This window comes from Xenopus tropicalis, chromosome 4 (genome assembly GCF_000004195.4).
Source record: "Xenopus tropicalis strain Nigerian chromosome 4, UCB_Xtro_10.0, whole genome shotgun sequence".
NCBI classification, from domain to species: domain Eukaryota; kingdom Metazoa; phylum Chordata; class Amphibia; order Anura; family Pipidae; genus Xenopus; species Xenopus tropicalis.
In genome coordinates, this window is record NC_030680.2 from 90,981,787 (window position 1) to 91,001,857 (window position 20,071).

Consider the following 20,071-nt stretch of genomic DNA (forward strand, 5'->3'; position numbering starts at 1 on the left):
CACAGGTAATTGGGATCAGGGGTGGCCCCTTTAAAGGAACAGTAACACCAAAAAATAAAAGAGCTTTTAAGTAATAAAAAAATGCAGTGTTGTGCTGCACTGGCAAAACTGGTGTGTTTGCTACAGTAACACTACTATAATTTATATAATAAATAGCCACAGGGGCAGCCATTCAAGCTGGAAAAAAGGAGAAAAGGCACAGGTTACATAGCAGATAAGACCAGTTCTGCAGAGTACAATAGTGTTTTATCTGTTATCTGCTATGTGCCTGTGCCTTTCCTCCTTTGAATGGCTGCCCCCATGGCTACATAGCAGCTTATTTATATAAATTATAGTAGACTTTCTAAAGTAAACACACAACTTTTACCAGTGCAGGGCAGCAGCACATTATATTTTAGTTACTTTTATACACTTGCATTTTTTGGTGTTACTGTTCCTTTAAGCACAGCCTACGGCCCGGCACTGTGGTTGGGGACCCCTGCTTTAAAGGGGATATATACCATAAGTTTTTACAATGCACTAAACCATGTAAAGTATAGGTCTTTTTATTTTAATACCTTTGGGTTCAAATATGTCCATACCTGCTTGAAATCTGTCCTCTACCCAGACCTTTTGCAAGCTTCCAGTTTAGACTCTTCAGTATGTGGCGGGCCCTTATAGACTTTGGTAAGGCAGCCTCAGCTAGTGCAGTGAATATGCATAGAGTGGGCAGAGCTTTGCGATGTCACAGGCAGTCCATTCCAGCTCTGCTCTCCTCTTCCCCTCCCCCCCCATCAGTAGTCACCACTTCCTGTGTGAGACTGAAGCAGCACTCCCATCTTTCATTTTGCTCTGGCTTCTGATTAGAGGTTGTGTGTGCAGCTCTCATATAATGGCAGTTTTAGGAGCTAAAATGGTTTCAAAACATTTTTATTTCTGCATCATTTCACATTTTGAGGCAGGATGATTATTAAAACTGAATATGAACTTTTAAGCACTTTTCCCACAACTGCTGTCACATGATTTTGCAAAAAAAAAAACCAAAACTTGGCTGAGCTACAGTATTTCTAAAGAAATAGTCATAAAAACTAGAGACCATTTTGCTTGTTCACCCAGTCCTACTGATAATCTGGCAACCAAAAGCCAAATTTTGAGAATTCATGCTGTAAATGGCTTTTGTTCAGTTTATCTTCCAACATATATAAGAGATTACATACAAAAAGTCACTGCATTTTATGCAGCTTGTTATCACCTATGTAAATATGCCCTTTTGCCCTATTCAACATGACTACACAGCAGCATATTTATATAAACTACTGTAGAGTTACTGAAGCAAACACCCAATTTTTACCAGTGCATGGTAAAAGAACATTTAAATGAATGTTTTTTGATGTTACTGGCCCTTTAAGAGAAGCCTAGCAGACAACTTATTGTGTGCAGTGTTCTTACTGACAATTGCATGTGAATAAAACAGCAACAAACTTTTTCCCAGAACATTTTGCTAAAAAAAAAAATAGTGCATGCTAGAGATTGGTGCCTTTTCTGCATACCCTGGGGTGTGGCCTTGATATACACAAAATAAAGTGTCTAAACAGTAAACTGTCCCTCTTTACTGTATGCAAAAAAACTATTAAAACATATGGATAGGAGCTACTATACCATTCTCCATGCACAAGGTTAAAGATATGCAATATTCTATCTTTTCACTACAAAACGTGAATGAGAACTGCCAATATCTGGATATTCCATGTGGGTACTATATATTTTAAACACAATTAAAGCTCGTCTCTATATATATATATATATATATATAATTTAATCTGTCTGCGTGGCCAATGACTTAAAGGAACAGTAACACCAAAAAATGAAAGTGTATAAAGTAACTAAAATATAATGTGCTACTGCTCTGCACTGGTAAAAGTTGTGTGTTTACTACAGAAAGTCTACTATAATTTATATAAATAAGCTGCTATGTAGCCATGGGGGCAGCCATTCAAAGGAGAAAAGGCACAGGCACATAGCAGATAACCGATAAAACACTATTGTATTCTACAGAACTTATCTGTTATCTGCTATGTAACCTGTGCCTTTTCTCCTTTTTTCCAGCTTGAATGGCTGCCCCCGTGGCTACACAGCAGCTTATTATATAAATTATAGTAGTGTTACTGTAGCAAACACACCAGTTTTACCAGTGCAGGGCAACAGTGCATTATATTTTTATTACTTTAAAGCCCTTTCATTTTTTTGGAGTTACTGTTCCTTTAATACAGAAACATTTCCAACATGTACTCAAGTATTTCTCTGTGCCCACTACAAGTGACATTTCATCCCCTGTTGACTGCCCAACATAGAAGGTATCAGGGTCACACAGTGCACATATCAGAACCAGATATAAAAAGAATTTGCTTCTTAACCTTTGCTGGGGTTTTTTTTTTTCCCTTTATAAATCTTATTTTAACTATTCACACTCTTTACTGCAGACTTAAAACCCTGCCCCTTCCCAAAAGCAACCAAGCCCAATTGAAAAAGCTACTTTTTTGGTGTAATTTACTTGTTTTACTGGAAAAATCTTCTAACACATTATTTGCCACTATATAACCACTACTTTGTTATTCAGTTTTATTAGAGATGACAGATTACCCACACGTGGGTAATACATGGGATTTTTAAACACCACACATTACAACAAAGCACCAGAATCATTGCAATGGCACTATAATCATACACTGCTCTATACTCTATTAAGAATCTCACACAAACAGAAGAGTTGGACAGTAACTTTTATTTTTAAATCAGCATCAATTACTCAGTAGACATAACTGCAATGTCATTTACATAGCTCTCTTTTTGCATTAGAAAAAAAAAAAAAAAAAAAAAAAAAAACATTTTACCAATCAGTTACAGGAGAAGGAAAGGCTAATAAAGAGTTAATCTCAAGCTGCAGGCATACCTTTAGTTATCTCAATAGTGCCCTTAAAGGAACAGTAACATCAAATTATGACAGCGTATAAAAGCAATAATATAATGTACTGTTACCATACACTGGTATAACTGGTATGTTTGCCTCAGAAAGACTATTATAGTTTATATAAACAAAGCTGCTGTGTAGCCATGGGGGCAGCCATTTGAATGAGAAAAGACACAGGTTACTTAGCGGATAACAGATAAAATGCCATTGTATTCTACAGAGTTTCTCTTTTCTGCTGTGTAACCTGTGCCTTTTCTCCTTTAAGCTTGAATGGCTGCCCCCATGGCTACACAGCAGCTTATTTATATAAACTATAGGAGCGTTCTGTAGCAAATACACCGGTTTTACCAGTGCAGGGCAGTATATTATATTTCAATTACATGAAAAACACTTTCATATTTTGGTGTTACTGTTCCTTTAAGTCTCCCCATATTTCTCCTGTTCAGAAGATCTGAAGCCAAACAGGAAGAAAAAATGCTGAGCTGGGTAAAGAAAGTTCCCATAATGCCTCACTCCTGCACAGACACCAGGACCAAGTGAACATGCTTAGTTAAGACTATGAGTCAGCTTCCTGCTGATTGGCTCAGATCCACGTTCCTAAGGCGGGGGGGGGGGGGGGGGGTGAGTTCTTAGCATTCTTAAGGGAGGGGGAGCAGGAAGCTGAAAGCTGCATGTCACTGGCAGAGGAAAACAGACACAACTAATCTTTTTACATAGAAGTCAGTGCAGCGTTTCTGTGAGTGCTTATGGCTGTATTTACATAGACCTTTCTGATAAAGCTTACTTAGTTTTTACCTTTCCTTCTCCTTTAAAGGTGTAATTGCAATACATTTATGCATCACAGCAACAAACCCTATTTTAATTCGATTTACAATTTCAGTCAATTTTAAGACAAATTTGGTAGCATACAGCTGACTTGGTCTGAAGTGCTTCTTTAGCAAAAGACTACAGCCAACTATTCCCCGGATGCCAGGGTTTGGCCTTTATCCCCAGTATTATAAATTCTGTGTCATTGCTATCTCCAAACAGATGTTGACTATCTTGATTGCAGCCAAAATTCAACATCCCACTGACTAGTCTATAAAACAAAAGCACTACATAGGGGGGAAAAAAAGCCTGAAAGTGCTGACTGAACAGTACAACCTAGACATAAAAGGTATAAGAATGTACCCAACTCTCGGAAGGGTCAGACTACAATACAGCCTGATCTTTCTGCAAGAAGGGATGTTATTCTGGCACTGGAATGAGACTCCAAAGTCAAAGAAAGGACCATGAAGACACTTAAGCAGTGCACACTTATCTAGAAATACAACTGAAGCTAATCAGTAGCACAAGGCACCTAAGCAAGCCAATGCAGCTGTAAACAGTTGTTGGGTATTTACTATAGCAAAACATATTACAAACAAGCAGTCAATAACTAAATATAGTAAAAAAAATACCAGCCAAATTGGTTTATGTACACAATTTATTGCAAGTTAAAACAGCATCAGCACCCCAGGAGCGCTTCTCTATGTCAGTTGTTCGTTACCTTGAGGGAGGTAAAGAAAAAAAAGTTAGAGTTAAAGTGTTATAGACCCAAAACCTATTCAACTCAACTTATTTATTATCCGATAGTCTTCTTCAGATTCAGAAATATCATCGCATAGTTTCAGTAGCAGAACTGGACAAGGTTATCATCAGAAGAAGACAGTGCCCACTTAGTATATACTAAATTGTTACTAAGTTATAGTATGTTACCATTATAGGGGTTCAGTAGGAAAAAAACCCACCTGTTTAAGAGTCTGGTGTAAATCTGCATCCACTGGATTGTATTCAGTGGTTTCTCAAGTTCAACTGGCCAGTCAATGCTTAAAAAAAGCAGGAATACAAATAAACAATTACTCTTGTTGTCAAAACAGATAGTTAACTTAACCCTTTCCCTGCCAACAACCTACGCTGTTTTAAAAAAAAATGTAGTACCTATTTTGTTGGTACTTATGAGAGTCAGTTGTGCCCCCAACCCCCTTGGCAATGAGCCATCTATTTTGGCAGTGCAACTATTGGATCAGATATTCTAACCACTAGTTACGCTGTCGTGTGACTTAATTTGTTGTTTCATTGATTTACACAATGGTTTTATTCCATTTTTATCCCTGTATTAGTATTTCTAATCTGTTTTAGCATAGCTTTGCCGTGTGGTACTTTGGTGTAGAAAAATAACTACCTATTTTGAATTCATCAGAATGTGTACTTTCCAAAGATATATGGTTTTCCTGGGGGTCTCTGTATAGTTAGGGGGGGTTACTGCACATAATACGCTGTCAGGGGGCTCTGTATGCAAAAGCTGAGTTGGCAGGCGAGAAATCCATATGTGCGATTTTGATTTTGGGGTCAGTACATATCAGACTTTGGTATATCTATGCATATTGGGCATCAAACTTCAGTAGACCTTAGGTGATTTGACTATGTACGCAAGAAATTGTGAGATAAATGCGGCAAACAGCAACATTTTTAAGCAATTTTCCAAAATGTCATAAAAACCACTAAAACTTTAGGAAAGCTTTCCAGATTGGTACTTTGGTGTAGAAAGTATTTACCCATGTTAGATTTGTCAGAATGTGTACTTTCGAAATATATGTTTTTTTAGGGGTCACTCTACATTTCTGCAGCTTCTACCCCTCATGAAACTTTTATGTGTTTATGAATTAGGTAGAGGTATGCCATGTGCTTTGATAAACCTATGTACAGTGGGCATCAAACTGTCCAGTAGCCCTCTGGGGTTCATATATGCGGTGGTTTATCTTGGTACCTAATAACCTGTAGAAAATAAGTTGCTGCATAGTGGAAGTTTTGAGGTGATATTTGGAAGTGCCATTAAAAGTCAAATTTAGGAAAGCTTTGCGGCTTGGTACCCATTTTAGATTCAGGGGAATGTGTACTTTCCAAAAATATATTGCTTCCTGTGGTGAGCTTACTATTTTGAAACATTATCCCACATAAAGCATGTAAATGTGTTGATTTCGCAGGAGCTGAAATGACAGAACATTTGGGGGGATGTTTACATTGGGGGCTCCTACATGCCATATACTTGGGTAAACCTATACATATTGGGCATCAAACTGTTAAGTTGACCCCTGGAGTTCAAATTTAGAGTGTTTTATCTGGTTACTTTATGACCTGTAGGAGATAAGATACTATCGACTGGAAGCTTTGAAGTGATTTTTAAAAAAATTTCACAAATTGCTAAATACCAATAAATTTACGAAAGCATTGCAAATTGGTAGTTTGGAGTAGACAGACCGTTCTACTTATTCTGGATTCCCCAGAATCTGTTCTTCTTGGTTGTCTTCAACAACCAATTCATGAAGAAACCCTAGTGCTCTGTGTTACAGAGACTGATATAAAGGATTCAAAATCCTTAAGTTTGTGTAAACTTGTCAGTAGTACGTAAAACAAAAAGTACAAATAAATGCTGTGGCACAATTACTCTTAGGACACAGTTGATTCAATTTTTTTTTTTGAAAACAGCCCATTGCCTCCTGCTATATGATTAATTTAAAATGTCTAGTGAAGCATGTTAGGGGTAATGGCACACCAAGGCCACTAAAACCCTTAGGCACCCCTGCCCTCCAGTACCATCTGAAATTAACTGTTAAGTTTGCTTTTTCCAAAGGCTAATGCTCCCCCCAGCCTTGGGGACATTTCTATGGCAAAGTTTCCTGCCATTATGGGTCCCTCAGCAGACAATCTTGTGAACCTAAGTCTTCACAAGTAAAAGGTAATAAGTTTACAGTGGTGCCACACTGACGTTACTACTCTAAAAGGAGCACTGGCCTGGTGGTGGAAAAAAAAAAGTTATTCAAAGTTACACAGGAGGAGGGAGGGTAGTGTAATATTTGGAAACCAGTGAATTAGTTTAGTTTTCCTTTAGAGCCACTCATCACTAGTAGAAATCTATAAACTGGGAAAAACCTATAAACTTAATAAAGTCAACTTACCACATCAGTAAGATGTTGGTTAAAATACCAGCTGGACCTCTTTAAACCAATTCTGAAATATGCAGGTATGGAAGGGCAAGAGTAGTGTATTCATCAACAATCTGAGGGCACTTTTGTGCTGTACACTAACACTGTCTAGACTTGTGGTGCAAGTAGGGTGTTACTGCCTATCAAGCCACTTACAATATGCAGGCATGTAAAGAAGGTAGACTGTATGTGCAAGTCAGATTCATGACAGCCTCTTCACTCCCATGCTAGAATCAATCTTGGGATCTACAAGCAAAACGTAAAGAAATATTTAAGATCCCCACCCTCTTGACAAACACCAACAATATTCATGGGCTAATAAGTGCTCAGTTCTCCAAGGTTGTTTTCAACACAGCAAATTAAGCATTTTTGCAACATTGTTACATCATTTACACTCTGGATAAAAAAAGTTAAAGACCGCTTACTAACAATTTTGTACACCTGTTAACCTTTAAAAAAAAAAAAAAAAAGAAAACTCACCGCAAGGGTCAAAACAAGCAAGTGTTCTGCTCTTCTATTATTTCTAAAGGGGTAAAAGAAGATCAATGTGTTAAATTGTTAGACAAACTTAGGCATTACTAACTTAAATTATGATCATGTTGCCTTCTTCAGGTTGACAAATATCACCACATAATTTCAGTAGCAGAACTGGACAAAGTTATCATCAGCAGAAGACAAAACTCAGCAAATAAGACACTAGAAAAAAAGCCAATCAGTTAATGCTAAAAACAAAAAAAAAAAAACAAAACTCACCGCAAGGGTCAAAACAAGCAAGTGGTCTTCACTTTTATTTCTCTAAAAGGGGACAAGAAAACCAATGTGTTAAATTGATAGACAAACTTAGGCATTACTAATGTATTTATGATCAGGTTGCCTTCTTCAGGTTGACAAATATCACCACATAATTTCAGTAGCAGAACTGGACAAAGTTATCATCAGCAGAAGACAAAACTCAGCAAATAAGACACTAGAAAAAAAGCCAATCAGTTAATGCTAAAAACAAAAAAAAAACAAAACTCACCGCAAGGGTCAAAACAAGCAAGTGGTCTTCACTTTTATTTCTCTAAAAGGGAACAAGAAAACCAATGTGTTAAATTGATAGACAAACAGGCATTACTAATGTATTTATGATCAGGTTGCCTTCTTCAGATTGACAAATATCACCACATAATTTCAGTAGCAGAACTGGACAAAGTTATCATCAGCAGAAGACGTAACTCAGCAAATTAGATACAATAGAAAAAAAAGCCAAAACAGGCAAATAAACCATTTATCCTGGGTTAAAAACAGATATATAAAAGGATTCAAATGTGATCACTAGAAAAGCCTCCAACTGCAATTAACCTATCTAGTGTTATGGGCTCGCCCAAAAATTATGTAAAAAACAAATGGAGGCATAAGGTAACTCAGTGTTTGCATCGCTCATTTTTAGAAGAGGAACAGTGAGTACCACTAAGCAGCTAATTAATGAAGATAACTACTATCTTCATCTTCCTGAACGTACCTGTATGTTGAATTCATGGTAGTATCATTTCACCTGCACTAGAATCAATCTTGGGACCTACAAACAAAATGCAAATATTAAATAGCACCTTTTGACAAGCATCAACACTATCCATGTGTTAAAACAGAGTGCTCAGTTCTCCAAGGTTGTTTTCTACACAGAAAGTTAAGCTTTTTCGCAGCATTACTACATCATTGACACTCTGAAGAGAATTCATGCCCTAAGTTAAAGATGGGGATAAGGCCTAACTACATTGCCTCAGCTCATCACTATAATGTGAACAATTAAATACACAAGGTTTAAAGAGCTGTCCTCAAGTTGAATCAGTTACTGTATTTGTTATCCAATTGTATACACCCTTTTATTACTCTGTGCTGCAAAGTGTGTTAGGGCTTTACATGCATGTGTTAACACACTGTGTTTAGACATCCCTGAACATTTCTTAAACAAAACCTGTTCATGCTTAGCCTCCCTCTATATGTAGCATGCAAATTTACCCATCCTACCTTAGTCTCAAAACTGCATTAAACAAAAAAGTTAATGCACATATTGATACACTCACCGGCATCCCTGTGAACTCTGCCATATTAAACGGCTAACTTTCAGACTCAAGGAATTTACTCGATCATGTATCTCCCCATAACTTGGAACACAAATGTGTACAGTTAACATTCCACACCTAAAAAAAAAAGCACACTGAGTAAATAAGATGCCCGAGTGTGGTGTCTTTTAAAAATCTACAGTATACAGGAAATATAGGTTGTCGTAAGTTGACATTTGGGTCTCGAAAAGTGAAAGTTTAGGAACATAAATAAAATTTTGCTGAGCCATAAGCATTTAATTTTATCCTGAACGCAATAGAGAAAACTGCTCTAATGAAGGCTCATTAAGAATTTACAACTTTTTTTTTTTATAACCACAAAACATAGGAAATTGTGTAAATACATATTTTAAGTTGGAGAGCCTTTCATCTCCCAATAATTTCTTGCATGCTAATGGTGGGCACCATCCCATTGTGAGTATAAGTATAAAACCAAAACTCATTTTACATGCCCAGTCAGCTATTGTTATATGTGACAAACTCACAGCATGACTGAATTACAAAATGTACCCAACTCTCGGAAGGGTCAGGCTACAGCACAACCTGATCTTTCTGCAAGAAGGGGTTTATTCTTGCACTGGAATGAGGCTCCAAAGTCAAGGAAAGGACCATGAAGACAGCATGAAGATAGCAGTGCACACTTACAGTATCAAAATATACAACTGAAGCCAAGTGTGATGGCACACAGGAGATTAGTTGCTCACACAAAAACATATGTATAGCATAATTGCTAAAATTCCTTATCCTGCTATAACCTTCAAAACTACCAGGCACTGAGCAGGACAATGCCGCTTTAAACAATTGCTGGTTAAAGGACAAGGAAAGGCACTTGCCAAAATGTTAGACATCCCCAAATGACTTTAATATCTTACCTTGTACCCCGGGCTGGTGCTCCTGTTAGGTGAAAACAGCACCAGCCTGGGGTACCTGTAGCTTTTTCACTACTGCGCGAGCGAAGCAGGAAGCGCTGCAGCTACCCCGGGCTGGTGCTGTTCTCTCCGAACAGAAATGAAAATAATGAAGAAAACAGCAGCACTCCGGTTGTTTTGAAAAATGTGAATCTTTACTTAAGTGCCAAAGGCAATGTTTCGGGCTTCCCTCCGAACAGGGCACCAGCCCAGGGTAAAAGGTAGGCGGTTTATGTCAATTGGGGGTGCCTAACATTTTGGCAACCCCAAGTGACTTTGCCTTTCCTTCTCCTTTAAGTACTATAGCAAACAACCAGCACAGTTACTACTTTAGCTATACAGGCTACAAAGACAGGCATCACAAGTAGTCAACCCCTCATTTAAGCATAATTTAGTCAAAATCAACCCCTCATTTAAAAACATTTATTGCAAATTCAAATACAGCATACTTACTCCATATGACAAGACTGGTTAGCAGGTGTTCTCCGCTTGTAGGTTATCTGAAGGATAAAGGATAAACATTATGGATTTGGGTACAAAAAGGCCCAAGGATGAGATACAATCTGGAACAGCACCACAGTAAAGCTGTTCAGCTTCAATGCCCTGAAAGCATGCAATAAAAGCATTTTATTTTAAAAGAACAAAAGCACTGCTGTATCCAGTTCTATGTACCAATGGTACATAGTACAGTGTTCTCCATTGGAGAACCTGCACTGTCCCACAGTTTACATGGGTTGTTGTGCAGACTACAAAATGGCCTAAAACATACCAATCAATAACCAATATATAATCAGGTACTCTTCTTCAGATTAAGGAATATCATCGTACAGTCTCAGTAGCAGAACTGGACAAGGTTATCATCAGCAGAAGACACCACAATCGCATACAATGGCACTTAAACTTAAAACATACAGGTTAGGGATCGTTATCCAAAATGCTCAGGACCTGGGTTTTTTTGGATAAAGTATCTTTCCATAATATCGATCTCTATACTTTGTCTACTAAAAAATTATTTGAACATAATTTATAGGATTATTATGCCTCCAATAAGGATTCATTACATCTTTCTTGGCATCTAGTACAAGATAGTGTTTTAAGGGGCTCAATAGAAAAAAAAAAAAACTCACCTAATAAAAATGAAGAACTGTGGTATAAATCTGCAATATCTGGAAACAAATTCACTGGTTCAAGTTGCCATCTGGACCTGTATATAGAATACTCAAAGTAGGAATAGATTATACAGAAATGCAAGCACAAACCATTACAAAACAGCTTTCGTATTCTTCTGTATATATTCAACTACCAAAAACTATAGAAGGTAACAGGAAAACAGGATTTTTGTGCACCGTTAAAGGTACACACTTTTTTTTGGTGTCAGGCTTAGTTAAAGTCAATCTTCATGCAATTTGCTCCATCCAATGTATTCTAGTTCTCAGTAAAAGCAGGTTCATTTATATGAAGGCACAGAGCTGTACAAATCCCCCAAGCTGCCATGGCAGCTAAATCCAGTGGAGTAGCGGGGACTCAATACATCCCTATACCTCAATCCATGCATGCAGATACTATACTGTTTGGGACGGGGAAGCAGTCATCAGTGCAAAGTCTAGGGCAGTATTGGTTCAAAATTCATCCTTGGGTAAGAATGCAAAACATGCTGGTTTCTTTGTTGCCTGGAGAGTTTTCAGCAATATTTTCAAAGGGTTTTAACAGAAGGAATTCTAGTTTTACTGCAGGTTTGACCTACCAACAAAAAACAATCTAAGGCATTTTTTTTAGATGAAAACAAAGGGTTTTCTAAAGTTCAGACATTATGATGTGACTGGTACTATCTATAAAAATACTTTAATTTTGTCAGGCACTGTAACCTACAGCAATCAATCAGCAGGCAATTACTAGTCCCCTGTTTAAAAGCAAACATCTTATTGGTTAAGTTTGACAGTGACAAATGAGTCTGGCTAATTTGTCTTGCAATTTTGTTAGCCAGAATGCTTTTATTGTCTACCAATGTAGACAATAAAGGCAACCACAAAAAGTTCCTTAAAAAAAAAAAAGTATTCACCCATTTTTTGGTCAATATATAGTAACCTCCTTTTGCTTAAAGTCAGATTTGTTGACAGTTTGTTACTGGTATTATGCAGAAAACACAATACACGATTTAAAAGCTTGTTTTAATAACATTTATTTGATGATAAGTGTGGTAACATGTTTATTTCCCCTTTTTGGCCTTGATCTTTCTCAGGTAGAACTCCAACTCCTTCCCTTCCAGTACATAACCATCAGCTCTACCACACTGTCCCGGTCTGGAGGCTATGCATGCTGGAAAAAAAAAAAAAAAAAAAAAAACACAAAACCAAATGGTTATAGAAGCAAACATAGGTGCTTTGTAATAAATGTAACATACATCACAAACCCTATTAAATTGTCTTATTTGCTCAGGTTAGGCAATGTGCCCCTGTGCTGGTACTACAAGGAAACTGATTAACTCCAGCATCTAAGTACATTTCTATTTTGCCTTAACAAGGGAGAGGGAATTCTCCACTATTACAACATGATACAGGGCAAATGACAGTGTGAAGCACTACTGCAGTGCACCTGGACAGACACTCCAAGCACAGCTAAAGTGAAACTTTCTTTACATTGTAGACATACAGAACAAAACAAAGCTACTGAAACCCATTTTTTGTTAACCTTTGGTGTTTGCTAATAACTATAAAGGCCAAAAAATTGTATCAAGGATGTGGCATCTTTGAACAAAGATCTAGACAAAGCACTGCCAGTAAGCTGGCAGATGAGATTTAATGTTGATAAATCTGTGCATAGCCTTACATTTAATAGGCAAGCCACATACACCCTAATAGGACTAGGTTAAACAAATCCTTAACGGTGAACAAAACGGAGGGGGTATTTGTGGATAAGCAGCTCATGGCATAGACTTGAGAGGGAGGGTAATTTTACCCCTTTACCTAACACTGGTAAGACATCCTCAATATGCAAGTACAATTTTGGCATTTAGTGCTGAAAAGGCATATTACGGCTTATAATGAAGAAATTTTGTCCATGTTGGTAATTATTACAGGCAAGAGTCACTAAAAGGATCCCCTTTGAGTTTATAAATATATGAAGGAACTATACAATAAACTAAATTTATTGACCTATGGCCATTCTAGCAAACAGCACCCACTCAGATTAGAAATGAGGTTCTATGTGCATATTATAGGTTCAGGTAGCATTAAAGTCTTATAGTAAAGTGTGAATTTGTTGAATTCTTTGCCTAAAGCTTTAGTAAAATAAGCTCTTAGCGCAAAGATGGTCTAGAAACTGGTCCAAATACCATTTTAAAATCAGGAATTTTCCTGAAAAAATTATGGATTTTTTTGCATTCTTCTGGATTACCTTGCAGTTAGGAATTTTTTATTTTGACAAAAAGGTTGAACTCAATGGTTGTGTCTTTTTACAAAGGATAACATTTAGTGAATTACTAGACTGCTATCTAAAAGGAAGTTACAAAATGTGGAGCAAAACACAATGCATAAAAATATACCACTGTTTTGTGCAACAGTTAAATGCCCAAAGTATTTTCAGAAGAGCTCTTCTCACCAAATTTTAATTAATGGTTCAGAAGCATCATGCCATAAGCCCTTAACAGAAGCTACAATCAAGGTCTGGAACTTCAGTTATGCAGTGCTTCAACCCAAAGCAAAACTTCTATTCAAGAAGATAGATATATATATATCACCACTAACACCTAACTTTGTTGTCCAGGTGCCACGATTTGGACAGCCTGGGAAGGAAAAACTTCCCAACTTGTTTTCAGAGATATTATATGTATTCTGTAATTGCACTTAGATATGGTAAATGAGATTCTTTAGTTCATATTCCTTTAGCCTAATGCATTTTTCACCTGCTGATGTAAATGTATATTCATAGGCCTATGATTATGCAGAAGTTGCAAAAAAGAGTCAGACTAAAGGATTATGAAATAGAGAATCTGCATCTAAGTGGAGTTCAGGAGTGACCACTGTTTTGAAACAAGTTGGAAGACCGAGAACAAAATCCTGTATGCTACTGACTTTTGTAGAAGCTATGACATTCAACGGTTATCTTAACCTTATAACCCTAATTGCAACTCACTTACCAAGCAGTTTGCCTTGCTGGAACTGTTCTTCCAAAAGTGGGCTTATTTTTGCTGTCTTTTTCCTCTCCTCATATTTCTTCTGTGTTTTCTTAGATCGTTTCTTGTTTAGGATTTCTTCCTCTTCAGGGGTCTAAAATGTAAATTGGTAACAGGCATAGATTCAACAAGAAAAACTAATATGCAAAATAAATATTTATACACAGGACACCATACTATAGATATTAATGCACTATACTGCCAAAAATATTAGGATACTTAATAAAATGATGTTCCCCTTTGTTAACACTCACTGCCATACTCAAATTTGCCTCTGGAGGTTAGGACAAGACTATGATGAACAAAACCTCACATCAGCACACACAATGCCAAGCACTGGCCAGTGGTGTAGATGTAGACTCCTTTGGAGGACACTGGCAGAAGCATTGGAAACAGTCTAATGACAAATAATGGGCTGGGGTTGTTTTGTATGGTTTGGATTAGGGCCCCTGGCTCTAGCGAAAGCAAAACTTTAACACTATGGTAAACAATCGAGGTCCATAGAGAATGGGTGCTCAAACCCACTATCACTTGTGGCTATATTAAAGCAAAACCAAGCAAGAATGTATCGACAGATAGAGGAAGGCCTTCCATGAATAGAAAGGGACAAAAAAAAACCCAACTTCATGTCAATACCAATTTCTTTGGAAGATAACAGAAAAGCAGGTGTTACAATTCTGAATCATAATAGAGGTATAGAAGCCAAGCCTTTTAAACAGCTTTTCCAATAAATGGCAGGACAGCAAGTTAAAATGTGTAAAGTGTGCCAGCTTTAAGGGCTATATTAAAACTACAGGACCTGTGTAGGCCACATTTATTTGCACCACAAAGTGCCTAGTATATATTCATCAAAAGTGACAAATCCATTTCAGCTTCATTTTAATTGCCCCTTACCCGTTTCATGGTCCATTGCCCTAAGTGACCCCACTTGGCCACCTAAAGGTACCAGCAGTGACTGATCTATTTACAAACAAATGCAATGATTCTTCTGGAAGCTAGAAGAAAAGGAAAGTTATCAAGTAGACTACTCTTGTCTTGTGAATTCTGGGCATAAGGTGGAAGCCTACCATATTTATTATCATAGCAAAGGATGTACTAGAGTGAGTTTAAAAAAAAATTAACACTGCTCCCCATACAGTCCAAAACAATCAACAGAAAACCACACAACAAAGATGTGTTAAACTTCATGCTACACTTACGAGTTTAGCTCCCTTCTTGCGTCCTAGTGGGAGAGCATAGTGGGCCTCAAACCACTGTCTGTAAGGAGTGCTGTCAACCAGGACAATGCAGTTCTTCACAAGGGTTTTGGTTCGAACCAGCTCATTGTTTGACGCATTGTACACCACATCAATGATCCTAGTTTTACGTGTGCAACCTTTAAATAAAATACAAAAAAAAAAAGGTAAATCCAAGTGTTATATGTATATACACAGTCAGATATAAAGATGAAAATTGCATTTAGTATGTTACTGCTGCAGCTTAATAGTCTATTAAGCATGTTAGTAATGGCTACACATAGGAGCTGGGCTATTCAGCATGTAACTTTAGAACTTTGCACTAGCTCCCTCCATCAATCTTTGATAAAATGGTGTTAAGTCTTCTCTGAAGAGAGTTGAGTGCACTATGTTTTGCTTGGGTACCACAGCACTGTTGAACCTTAATATTGCAGCGCAGTCAGAGTAACTATGACTTTTCCTAGCACAGAGAGATTCAAGATCAAAAAGATCATAGAAAACCCCCATAAGGCCAAAGTTGTCATCATTAGCACTGCTGAAATGTAATAAAATTTCTTTTGGAGGGAAAGAATGGGGAATAAGGAGTGACAGTCAAAACATCTGCCATAAGCAAAAGTTTCTAAATACTAGAGCCTAGCAAGTCATTGTTAAATTACAATGTGTTGCCTGTACTTGTCCAGCCCAAGTTGGGTCCCCAAAATTAAAAAAAACAATGTCAACCAAAGGAGGTTAATGGTGCTCTTGAGAAGAGCAATCTAGGGCCATAAAAACCTCAAGTTCTGGATCAGGCTCTTGGGTCTTCGTTGGACAGCTGTATCTAGCCTACAAGAATATAATAAAACCAGCAAGGATGTTTCTTAAACTTAGTTACTTTTATTATGTTAAATAGCCTATTAGCCATTTCTACTCATCTTCCAGTCTCTTCACATCATTGCATGGAGGCTAGGGTAAATTAAACCCTCGCAGTCAAATAACTGCTGAAATTTCAAGTTGGAGAGCTACTGAAAAGCTAAATTAAAAAGACCAACTGCAAATGCCACTGTTTACATCATACCAAAAGTAAAACTAAAAGCAAACTATCCATTTAAGCATTCCACTTCACTAAGCCCTGGAACATGCTTCTCTTTAGGAAGAATGCACTGATCAGGGGATATTCTGGTATGATGGTGCAGCAATAATTTAAGTATTATTGTGCTTGCTAGTTTGATCTCTAAACAGTGATTTGTATAAACAAAACATACAGTCTTGTAAATGTTGCCAGTGGATATATTGCTTCAGTTTGAAATGCAGGGACTAAATGCAAGTCTTTATAGAATGCAGACTAAGAATGTGTAAATGCATATTTTAACTTACACTCTGAACCCCATGAAAAGTTGCCAGCATCCAACCTCAGAGCACGATACTTTTTGTTACCACCGCGGACTCTCACAGTGTGGATACGGCGAGGACCAATCTAAAATATTTTGTACAGCAGAAAGTTAACAGAATATCAACCCACCAAGTTTCTTTGTATAAATCTAAAGGCAATCCATCAGTGTAACTATGACAGGCCTATCACTGGCAGGCAGCAAAAACAAGGGCCAAAACAGCCTGAACTGCATGCCTAAGGACAGCTTTTCATCACAGATTGCCATAAATATGACTAGTTACATATAAAGATATATATACATTCAGATATTTCATACACTATAGAATATAGAATTCCTGCAGAGCATGCAATAACAATGCTAAGGCAATCAACTAAGAGGTTACAGGTAGCCAGCACAAACCCAAATACACATTATGGTGCACTAAAGAATGATAAAACTAAGATAGCACCATTCTTGCAACAAAGCGGTTTTTGTATTATATTCTAACCTTGGTGTTTGCAGCAGGACGGCCAAGTTCATACTTTCTCTTTTTGTGATAAGGCTTCCTTTTGCCACCAGTCTTGCGGCGCTTGTGCCAGTTGTCCCTTGAGATACCTGTTTAAAAATTAGAATGACATAAGTCTTCAATGGAGAAAAAAATAGCAGGCACTTTAAAAAAAAAAAACAAAGAATGAGAAGGCTCTATTGGTTTAATTGCGCAGCATCCTACTTATAAGTAGGAGAAGTTAAAAAAAAAGCAGCAGTTCGCATTGTCTGCAGCGGGATCTCTTTACTTAACGAGACCGAATGTTGGGAAATTTTAAGAGCACAAAAAGCGCTTATACTGGTTATATCAACGCAAAGGCCTTACCAGCGTCTTGTTTGTAACAATACCGTACACACTGGCACCGCGGAAAAGCACCAGCACCGAGTTATAATACTAAAAAACACTGTCTGTTTCACTGTATAACTTGACAACGCGAGCCGCCATGACAAATGCCACCATCAGCATTCTCTGGCATAGGTGTAGTAAGTGACGGAGCAGCTATACAATTTTCTCCCACTTCTTACGGTTATGGGTTTCGATGAATCTCAACTATAATTTCCCACGACGAAAGAGCAGCAGATGCCCGCCAAACGAGGAGATGGATATAGATTGCAATGCAGACTTTCGTAGACGCATAGCCGCCATGACTTACCCATTCTCAGGCGCTGGCTGGAAAGAGGAAACGCAAAGGATTTCGGGAAAGTTTGTTACTTCTATAATCTCGCGAGATTGCAAGCAGCTACGTCATTAATATGTTGCGCTTTGCTTTAAACGTGTTTTGTTTTTGATTGTAGAGTTGCTGTCAGAGATCTAATATTTGGTTAGGTCAGTTGTACCTGAAACAAGGTTAGCAATAGTTTAAGGGGTTATAGAGTAAATGTCCCCCACAAATGTCAGTCTTACTTTCACGCAATCTGAGTAAAAGAGCATTTGTTATGCACTCTTCTGTGCCTGCCTAAGTGGGAGACCCCATCATTTGCTAAAATTAAAAATGAAACAGGTTAAGTTACACGATTAGTGCAATTTAGCCATCTGCCATTGGCTCTGCATGGTGTGCTAAACATGCATGTGTACTTCTTGCAGCATACACATTAAATGAGTAAAGCTAAATTGTGCCCATCATATGATACATGGCATGGTGCATCAGCGTTAACATTCAAATTCATAATTTTTTAATTAAGGGAATGCTGGCTCCCTTTCGCTACGTAGTGAGTATGACTACATTCTTTCCAGTGCAGCCATTGTTATTGATGGGATCTTTCCTATATATGAATTAAAGCTTAAAGTCCTGCACAGTATGGTGATGAAGAGCTTAGTTATTGGTACTTACATTTCTCCAATTGTTGTAGTTTAAGTATGTCCTTTGGTCTCTGCAATGCTCTGGCCACATGAATAAAGTTACCATAAAAAATGAGTACCCCTATCCTTTTTGTTCACACACTGTTCTAGAGATTGGCGCCGCGTATGCCATCCCACCGGTGATTTACATTATAGCCGGTGGGATGGCATTGCAGGGAGATTAGTCGCCCACGACAACAAGGATTTGTCACATGGCGACTAATTTCCCTGTGTGTCACTGCTTTCAGTTTTTGGTATTACTGTTCCTTTAAGGTGGTAATTTGTTAGATTTTAGTATGTTATAGAATAAACTATTTTCAGACCTGCTTAAACATATCTATGGGGTCAGGGCAAAGGAACCCAATTTTTTTATCCACCTTCTTATATAACCCTGAGGAGCCAGCTAATTAAGGCTTCCCTTTTAATAGACCTAATACTAGTAATATAACTACTGATGCATGGGTCACTCAGGAGGAAATTTAAGAAAGACTTGAACATGTAAATGTAAACAAAGGTTCAGGACCAGATTCCCAGGGTTTTAAACAAGCTTAGCTATGTGATTGCAAAACTTCTTCACTTAATTTTTCAGTATTCATTGAGGTCTGGCACGGTACAGAAAGACTGGCAAATTGCTAATGTGGTGCCATTATTCAAAAAGGGATCCCGTTCTCAGCCTGAAAACTAGGTAAACGACAGGTCGAGGATTATTGTACTGAATTCCGCCGTTGGGCGGTAGAGACGGGTTGGAATGATACTGCCTTACAAAGTCAGTTTAGAGTGGGGCTATCTGATGCCGTAAAAGATAGTTTGATAAATTTTCCTGCTCCGTCCTCCCTGATGCATCTTGCCATACAGATTGATAGGAGACATAGGGAGAGACGTCAGGAGAGGATTGCTGCAGCTGTTCCACTAACCTTTCCTGCAGAAATTGTACCCAAACCCAAGGTGTTTCCCTCTAGGCCTTCAGAAGAACCTATGCAGTTGGGTTCTATCCATTTATCTTCTGAAGAAAAGGGTCGTAGGCAGGCTAACAGGTTGTGTCTATACTGTGAGGATAGGGGTCACTTCTGTAACACTTGTCCCAAAAGGCCTGGAAACAACAGAGCCTAAAGCAGGTCTGGGGAGTCCTGCTTGGGTTATGTCATTTCTACTCCCCAACAATATTCTTCTAAAATTATTATTCTGGTCCCTTTGGGATGGGGTGAGACGTCTGTGGGAAGTTCCGCATTAATAGATTCTGGGGCAGCAGGAAACTTTTTAGATGTTAACTTTGCCCGCAGGCATGTTATACCCAAGCTTCCTGTCTCTTCCAGTCAACTTGCTAGCTATTGTGGGCTGTGGTTTTATATCCTCCAAGTCTGTGGAATATTTCATGACTATAAGTTCTTTTCATGCTGAGCAAATTTCCTTCATTATAAATTGTCCACATATCCCTGTGATTTTAGGCCTCCCCTGGTTAAGGAGGCA

The 20,071-nt window shown here is 38.0% G+C and overlaps 1 protein-coding gene, 1 long non-coding RNA gene and 10 other non-coding genes across 12 annotated transcripts; all 12 read right to left on the minus strand.

Annotated features, from left to right (window-relative positions):
* Nucleotides 1-4,109: 4,109 nt before the first annotated feature.
* LOC116410657 lies at nucleotides 4,110-4,241 on the minus strand. Its single transcript, XR_004222571.1, has one exon. It is a non-coding gene; the product is annotated as a small nucleolar RNA SNORA35 (small nucleolar RNA).
* A 153-nt stretch (nucleotides 4,242-4,394) lies between these two features.
* Nucleotides 4,395-10,942, minus strand: LOC116410424. Its single transcript, XR_004222389.1, has 9 exons — nucleotides 10,418-10,942; nucleotides 9,018-9,134; nucleotides 8,456-8,512; nucleotides 7,973-8,014; nucleotides 7,705-7,746; nucleotides 7,432-7,474; nucleotides 7,108-7,197; nucleotides 4,717-4,794; nucleotides 4,395-4,475 (listed from the first exon to the last, which is right to left on the minus strand). It is a non-coding gene; the product is annotated as an uncharacterized LOC116410424 (long non-coding RNA).
* Nucleotides 4,563-4,630, minus strand: LOC116410638. Its single transcript, XR_004222553.1, has one exon. It is a non-coding gene; the product is annotated as a small nucleolar RNA SNORD38 (small nucleolar RNA).
* On the minus strand, nucleotides 7,273-7,347 carry LOC116410636. Its single transcript, XR_004222551.1, has one exon. It is a non-coding gene; the product is annotated as a small nucleolar RNA SNORD55/SNORD39 (small nucleolar RNA).
* Nucleotides 7,555-7,625, minus strand: LOC116410641. The gene has a single exon (XR_004222555.1). It is a non-coding gene; the product is annotated as a small nucleolar RNA SNORD38 (small nucleolar RNA).
* LOC116410642 lies at nucleotides 7,826-7,896 on the minus strand. The gene has a single exon (XR_004222556.1). It is a non-coding gene; the product is annotated as a small nucleolar RNA SNORD38 (small nucleolar RNA).
* Nucleotides 8,092-8,162, minus strand: LOC116410639. Its single transcript, XR_004222554.1, has one exon. It is a non-coding gene; the product is annotated as a small nucleolar RNA SNORD38 (small nucleolar RNA).
* On the minus strand, nucleotides 8,581-8,657 carry LOC116410635. The gene has a single exon (XR_004222550.1). It is a non-coding gene; the product is annotated as a small nucleolar RNA SNORD55/SNORD39 (small nucleolar RNA).
* On the minus strand, nucleotides 9,559-9,695 carry LOC116410658. The gene has a single exon (XR_004222572.1). It is a non-coding gene; the product is annotated as a small nucleolar RNA SNORA35 (small nucleolar RNA).
* Nucleotides 10,764-10,834, minus strand: LOC116410643. Its single transcript, XR_004222557.1, has one exon. It is a non-coding gene; the product is annotated as a small nucleolar RNA SNORD38 (small nucleolar RNA).
* A 1,176-nt stretch (nucleotides 10,943-12,118) lies between the features above and the next one.
* On the minus strand, nucleotides 12,119-17,334 carry rps8 (ribosomal protein S8; the record flags this gene model as incomplete). The annotated part of the gene is given in 5 exon segments (NM_001016566.2): nucleotides 12,119-12,280; nucleotides 14,100-14,229; nucleotides 15,335-15,510; nucleotides 16,724-16,823; nucleotides 17,228-17,334. Coding segments are annotated over 5 exon segments (623 nt in total), but the record flags the coding sequence as incomplete, so codon positions are not given.
* On the minus strand, nucleotides 16,896-16,999 carry LOC116410644. The gene has a single exon (XR_004222558.1). It is a non-coding gene; the product is annotated as a small nucleolar RNA SNORD46 (small nucleolar RNA).
* Nucleotides 17,335-20,071: the final 2,737 nt, after the last annotated feature.